The 7,702-nt window shown below is 42.1% G+C and overlaps 1 protein-coding gene across 6 annotated transcripts in view; it reads right to left on the bottom strand.

The window, feature by feature from the left end:
• Positions 1 to 585: 585 nt before the first annotated feature.
• The window catches only part of DGKZ (diacylglycerol kinase zeta), a 303,200-nt gene continuing 296,083 nt past the window's right edge, over positions 586 to 7,702 (bottom strand). For all 6 annotated transcript variants that reach the window (XM_089684552.1, XM_089684554.1, XM_089684553.1 and 3 more), the window contains one exon: positions 586 to 6,984. In XM_089684552.1, coding sequence (XP_089540678.1) covers positions 6,868 to 6,984 — 117 coding nt within the window. In that variant the 3' untranslated portion in view covers positions 586 to 6,867. The remainder of the gene's footprint in view (positions 6,985 to 7,702) is intronic.

Raw genomic sequence — 7,702 nt, 5'->3', positions numbered from 1 at the left:
TTTCCATCGCTATGGGCAGTTTTGATGCAATTGGGATTTGGGGGGGGGGGTGGTTGAAAGGTAAGATTGCCCCTTTTAAATTATATATTTTTTTTATGCAGCATCAATCTTCCAAAATTCCCGAAAATCTTTACTGGAGGAACCATTTACAGTAGTCCTCTCAACAGCATTATGATGGTACTTTAGTACAGACGACAAAACTGTAATCAGGAAAAATGCCTCTAGAATCTTACCAGGAAATCCCAGGGTGCCCCAAATTCAGGGAAACTTGTTTTTGCAAATTCAGAGATTACCTATCAAGCCTGTGCTGCACTTCTTTTCTTTTTAATATTGAGACAACCTCACTAACCAAAAGGTGGAAAAAAGAATAGGCCAAAGTGCCAACCTCCTAGTTGAAGCTGGGATTCGCTTTATTGCCTCCTTGGGTTTTGACCTCCTGAAACATTCCCTCAGGGGAGGAGGCAGTTACATGATCCCTCAGGGGAGGGGCCTGCTACATCATCTGGGTGGTTTAGTAAGCTAGAACTCACATTCAGTGCAAATGTCAAAACATGTAAAATGCAATGAAACAAAGAGGCACAGAAGTAAAATGTACATATTTTATTTTTATTGGCAAGAAAACAATACCTGTTTGTGTAAAGCCAGCCCCCATAGAAAAGGAGCAGGGGTGGACACAGTGTATATATACCATTAGGAAAGTGAGACTAGCACTAATACAACTGCTATAAAAACAAGAGATCGCACACATGTTCTGATACAGAAACCCAGTATTGCACACTCAGGGGGGGTGAGGACCAGAGGGAAAAGGGGCAGTGAAGCAAGTTCGATTCCCCCCATCCAGCACCCTCAGAAACAGAAGATTGCTGTAACAGTAATAGTAAAACATAACGCAAGAGACCAGTGTATCACTGTGTACAGTCAGACGTCTGGACTAAAAGAGCACCTGTCACAGAGGAGATGGTTGCTTTGTGTGATTCAGTGTTCATCAGAGATGGGAAGGCTATCTTGCTAGGAAGCGGGGACAACACTGAAGCAGTTCTGCCACTGAATCAGCCAAACTGGGTCCAATAGACTGGACGTTCACATAAATACTAGCGCAACTATTTTGCATTCTGGCAGTGACAACAGATCACAACTAGATTTTCATGAACTGTGGTATTTTGTTTTTCCTCTTTGTAATGAGCAGTTCCTAAAAAAACTCCCAAAAAGCAGCTATTTGATTAGATTAAATACGAGTGTCTGGAGTGCCTCGATATCAGTTTTGATGAACCAATAAGGTGGAATACTAGTGAAGACCTTTCTTCCCCAATGATCAGAAAGGCAACAATTTCTTGGTTTGGCCACTTCCTATCCTCGATGTCCCTGGTTCCTTACAAATTACCAACCTGTGTTCACATGAACACACTACAGCTGCCTCATCTGTATTCCAGTGACAGGTTCTCATTAATACTGTGACATTTATCAAGTGCTTCACCCTGTAATATTTATATGTATGAAGAGTGACATATAACAGTCATCGGTTTTTCATTAGAATCTGGAAGGAACTTTTGAAAACATTGTTCCTTTAAACTGTCCAAATTTATATTATCAATAGATGCAAAATATTTCCTGGTCAAAAAAAATCTTTTTTTTTTTTTCATCCCTTCTATATGTGATGATGCACTCATGCTTCCTGGATGAGGTCTGGCTTTTCTGATGCCAGGCATTAATGATGTCTATCCCAACACCAGCAGTGCATGGGACTTGGAATGCCTACCATACAGAGGTGAAGATATGCTACTGCTCTAGTCTGCAGGCAGCCATATGGTGTGCAACTTTTGTAATTGGAAATGGCAACCTGTAGACTGTATGCCTAAAGTCCTAAAATTAACCCAGCACAAGGTTTGATAATCCAAACTACACAAAAAAAAGGTTACCTTCATTGAAAACCACATACCAACTAATCAGTAGACCCAGAACCATAAGAAAGATCTTGACTTGTCCTGTATTAGTTCAGATTGGCTGCACTTCCCATGTTTCCCTATCGGTCTTAGAGGTCCTCAATTACATATAGAACCAAGTGAGGGATCTAAGGTGGAGCCAGGTAAAAAAAAAAAAAAACTACAGATTTTCTTGGAACTTTAGATGTGAATTGTTGGGATCCATTGATCATTTTCCAGTGCAGGTTTTACAGGTAATCTTTACAATTTTCATTATATACGCTGTGTAAACTGGCCAGGTTTCTGGCAGGTTTGCTTCAAATGAAAACTATATATTAACATTCTAAAAACATTGTCTGTTGGAGTAGTTTGTAATAATGTATGTTAAATGGGGGCAGCCATATTTGCTCACTACTTGTGCACACTGCCTGTGCTTCAATGCTTCTATCCATCTATGCAAGTCTGTAGGCCAGGTTTGAATTATCTCAGAAGTCCATAAGCAAAGATGCTAATCCAACTGCATTCCAATTACAACTACGTAACAAAGACAATACCCAACATATGGAATATGTACAATATTAAATTTGCATCAACAACTTGGTAAATGTTACAATACCAACTGAAAGTATGCACTTTTTGAACACACAGTATAGTTTCCCTTTAAGGCTCCATGCACACGGGACGTTTTAATAACACTGGCAACGTTAGCTGTGTAAAGTCACATTAAAAATGTGAGTTTTTCAGCATTTTTTGCATTAGCGTTTAGCCTCGGTTTTTTTACCCCCCCCCCCCCTTTTTTTTTTTTGTAGTCAAAAAAAGTCCAAAAACGCCAGTGTACCACGTTTTTCAGCATTAGATCGTTTTTACAGCTAAAAAACTCCTCTAGAAACCCACTACTTCTGGATTTTTTTCTTTCCAGACAAAAAACGCTGATTACAGCCTATGTGTGCATGGACACATAGGATAGCATGCTGGGGAGTTTACTGGCTGTAGAAAAAAACGCCAAAAGCAGCCGCTGTAAAAACGTCCCGTGTTCATGAGGACGAGTTCTTGTACCTATAACCCTGGGAAAGTGGGACACACAATCAAAACTATTTTTTCTAAAAATAAAAGGCAGTGTCAGCAGAGCTTCACCTTTTTATATATGGCATTGACAAAGGGGTTGCTGTTATTCTACCGACTAGTAGTTACAATTCCCATATAAAGATTTTTTTTTCAGTGACCTGCTATGAAAAATGTTCTGTCGAGTTGTGCGCACGCAATGCCGACCTGACTCCGCCTTTTTGGTGAGATGTCTCAACATACTGGAATTTTGGTGTCTTGCATGTCCAAACTGATCACACAAGTGTGTAAGCTGTACAGTGTCCTAAATGAAACATAGAAACACACACAAGCCATCATATAGGATATAATATAGACACTGGAAAACATGGGGATCCAACAAACATGACCAATCCAAAGCACACTGGTTAGCATGTCGGAAGCATGTAGGCAGCGTCTGGTTTCCTGCTCAATGGACCAATGCACAGCATTCAAAGCACTGCGCATTGCAGACATATTGCTGTAAATTCATTGCACTTCTTAATCCCTGACCAGGGGGATCTGCAGTGTTCTTTGCTTTTAGCGGGAAGGATGGAGAGAGGTGTTAGGCATAAATGGACAATATTCCACAGTTTACATAGGGGATTAAAAGGGTCAAAGGCAACTCCACCCTGTTATTGATTGTCAATCTACAATGCTTACATAGTAAAAAAAAAAAAAAAGGTCAATGCTAAGCAGGGCTTTATATGCTATTGTGGTGTCAGAGGCTACATTAATCTTAATACAAAACAGCAAGAGAACAACTTGGATAACAAAAAAAATAGAAACATTTAAAGCAGGGGCGGACTGACAACTCATGGGGCCCCGAGCAATGGGGGGATAATGGGTCCCCTATATCCTTGCCCAAACTCAAAAAAGCCTATGAAAAAGGTACCAGGGGCATCTCATGGGGACCCCTACTGATCCCGGGCCCTCGGGCAGTGCCTGAGTTTCCAAATGGTCAGCCTGCCGCTGATTTAAAGTGAACGCCAATCCATTGCAGCCAATGATTGATCAGCTTTGAGCAATCTGGATTCAGTAAACTTCTACAAAGCAGATTGTGTCTGGCTGTGATGGATTTCAGAAAGGGCTGGATTTTGATTCTTGTTGGTCTTAGGCACTGCCTCTCATTGCTTTCCACTGAATGCAGATATACAGATGCCATGATATGGGCGGCACTTCGAGTAGTTTTTATGGGACAACAAAACATACTTCTGAGTGTCGCTTGTGCTTCTATAGGTGTCTTCAGTAATGTTACTGAAATACTGTTAAATTGAAAAAACGTTAAAGACACGGATGGAACTGGCATGCAATCATTGGCTCCGTGAGCCATTTTGGGAAAGCCTGTGTTTTGGTGGGCCTCTAGCAAGAGGAGGTCCTAGGGATGCATGAATGAATGAAAGCATGAGAGCCATGATGCAGACAGAAACTGTTCATAATTGATGTTTCCACCAGTCATCTTGAAAAAGCCTGCATTAATGGGATGTAGAGGGTGGTGATCCTGTTAAAGCATGTATTTTGTTCCCTTTCTTTGTAGGTGATACAAATGCCATAGGCTCAAGGTATATGTCTCCAATGTCTGGAAGGAGCTGCTCTTTGTACTGGGTGGGTAAATAAGCCAGACGGTCTCAGTGAAATGCCAGGGTAAGTAGGAATGACTGCACAAAAAGGCTTAAAATGCCTAATGGACCTGTTTGCTAAAGACAGCAATGGCAGCCAATTGGCGAGCTGAATCAATATGCAAAAAGCAGGCTTGAGTTACAAATACATAGCAGCTTTCTTAGTCTGTCTAGAGAAGAATGACAGTGGAGATTCTCTGCCCAACTACCTGGAATTCTACTTTAACAGCAATATGAGAAAACCAATCCATTAACCGACAGTGCTGCTTAGCGCCAGCCACAATAAATCAGTCCAATGTTTTGGCCCTAATGTGAGCCCTCTGTAATCCCTTGCAGCGTTCACACAGCTCCTCACTTGTTCAGTGGGAGGGTCCACTTCCTGAAGCCCATGCAGTTTATCGTCTTCTTTCCATGCTGTCACCAATCTTACAGGTCTTGCAGTCATTTTCAAACTCTGTAATGCAGGAGAGCCATTCCCAACTGCCACTACTAAAGGCTCCTTCTAGTCTCACAGGGAAAGCTTGATGTACCAAACAGATAAACAAAAGGGTTTCCCAGATCATCAACAAAAGAGAGCAGGATTGACTGGTGCACTACAGCTTTTCCTGGCTGAAAACTGAAACCGATAAGCAAGTAACTAAAATCTACTTTAAACTAGACTTGAACTCAAAATGTTAAGATTTACTTTTTGGGAATATTTATAAATATTCAGATTTTCCTCTTGTCTAGTATTCCTCCTGAAAAAATACCATTGTGCTTTCGGTGCTTTGAGCTTCATAACTGTGAGCCCACATTCCAAGATCATCTAAAGCACTGCTGCTCTGACTGTTAATCTCAGAAGATTTAGAGCAAGATTTGGTGAGGTAAGCATTGTGCTGCTAACTGTTCTCCCTTGCTGGACAGAAAGCTGTATCTGAGGACCTGCAGTGCAAAAATCTCCCTGCTTCTGCTTCATTAATTTGCTTCCTCCACCTCTCCTGCTGCTATTTGAATACTCCCCACCAGTCATCAGAGGGGCAGCTTTGACTCTACCAAGCTGGTCACCCACACAGAGACACATTGTAGAACAAGGTAAGTCCGTGATAGGGAAAAGATCAGCTGCAGGGAGCCTATAGGCAATACTGGTAACTAATCTATTGCTTGTCTTTTTTGGGCACAGTTTCCACAATCTTTAATGCTGTTCGATGACTCAGCCCACACAAATTCCTGCTCCAAGGTAGATAGGGAATGGATACTATTAAGTGACAAACCAGTAGAGAATATTGTTTCACAAGATGGTCAATGTATAGTGATAGATTACGTTCAGCACACAGAAATGTCTGTCCTCAAATAACAATGAATCCACATGACTGAACACTGGAGTAACACCCTGGGCAGTAAGAATATTCTAGTCACAGAAAGTATGTACAAAGTGCCTCTTGCGAGGCATATTCTAAACCTACTAACCAGTCCACAAATTACCTACTTTAAATCTGATAAGACAGGAACTGTTTAAATAGGCTTTCGGCAGCTATCTCGGTTCTAAAGGTTACATTTTTATATATATATATATACATACACACAATTTAACATAAAACTAGGTCAACACAACACTCCACAATGAGGATTTAAAAAAATATTATACATAAAACATTTTGATGACTGCAACCGAGATTCAGACATCATCATAAAAAGACCACATGTAAACTAGCCCCAGTCGCCAAGACTAAATGTGCAAGAACATGACAAGTCTTGTACCCTAAAGGAGCTGAGAAGAGAGGATTAGCACAAGTCAAGTCACATGAACAGAAACAAAATGGAGGACAGTAAAACACCTGTTATTAAATATTCGGGGGCATCTAAATAACCAGATACAAAAATATAGTTAATATAGAGGGGTAAGCACAGTGAGTAGGTCACTGAGAAGGAATAGGTATCGAAAGTGGAAGCATGTTGGCAAGAGGCCTTTTAACAATGAAACACATATTTTTAGGGGTCGATGAGCTTGAAATTTGCTTTGTGAAGTCGGGGGGAGCTTTCCCGTCATGGTTCGCAAAGATGACCTGGTTGCTGCAGAGAAAACGCCAAACCTTTACCCAGCAGTCCTAGAAAGTGTCATGTACAGTTGGTGGGGCTTTGAGGAGATGTACAGTAAGGCTTCTCTGTAAGAGGGAAAAAAAAGGTGCAGTTCTGCCCACATTAAGGGAACCTGGAAGGTTAGGACTGTCTCTGTGAAGTAAGAAGTCTTTTTCGGGGGCTCAGGTTTCCCATCACACTGCCGTTTCCTGGTCTTCCCTCTGAATCATTTGGTAGTGCTGTCTGTTCTCCAGGTAGGCAGCAAGTTCAGGGTCCTTCGCCTTCTCAGCTCGATTTTTTGGGGTGTCCCCCTGCAAGATATAGATGAAGAATGTTGTTTAAAGGGCAGTGCAAAAATCTGCTGTGCCCACACAGAGCAAAACAACAGGTTCACTTTGATGAAGACATTTGCAGATGCATATACATATCTATACCTGTCGCTGAGCTGCCAGTAGTTAAAGAAATGACACGTGCAAGAATGTAAGTCACAGCTTACACCGGGGTATGGACATCCCACATGTCACATGACATCTGTGTCTTGCCCACAGTCAAGCATGGTGGTGGGAGTGTCATGGTCTGGGGCTACATGAGTGCTGCCGACCACTGACACTGGTTCATTGACGAAACCATGAATGCCAATATGTACTGTGACATACTGAAGCAGAGCATGATCCCCTCCCTTCGGAGACTGAGCTGCAGGGCAGTAATCCAACAGGATAACGACCCCAAACACACCTCCAAGACAACCACTGCCTTGCTAAAGAAGCTGAGGGTAAAGGTGATGGACTGGCCAAGCATGTCTCCACACCTAAACCCTATTGAGCATCTGCGGGGCATCCTCAAACGGAAGGTGGAGGAGCGCAAGGTCTCTAACATCCACCAGCTCCGTGATGTCGTCATGGAGGAGTGGAGGAGGATTCCAGTGGTAACCTGTGCAGCTCTGGTGACCTCCATGTCCAAGAGGGGTAAGGCAGTGCTGGAAAATAATGGCGGCCACACAAAATATTGACACTTTGGGCCCAATTTGGA

This window comes from Staurois parvus, unplaced genomic scaffold (genome assembly GCF_062004578.1).
Source record: "Staurois parvus isolate SC_StPar_1 unplaced genomic scaffold, SC_StPar_1.0 ptg000350l, whole genome shotgun sequence".
Lineage (NCBI taxonomy): Eukaryota > Metazoa > Chordata > Amphibia > Anura > Ranidae > Staurois > Staurois parvus.
Note: the sequence above shows the minus strand (reverse complement) of the source record. Positions and strands in the feature narration are given on the sequence as shown.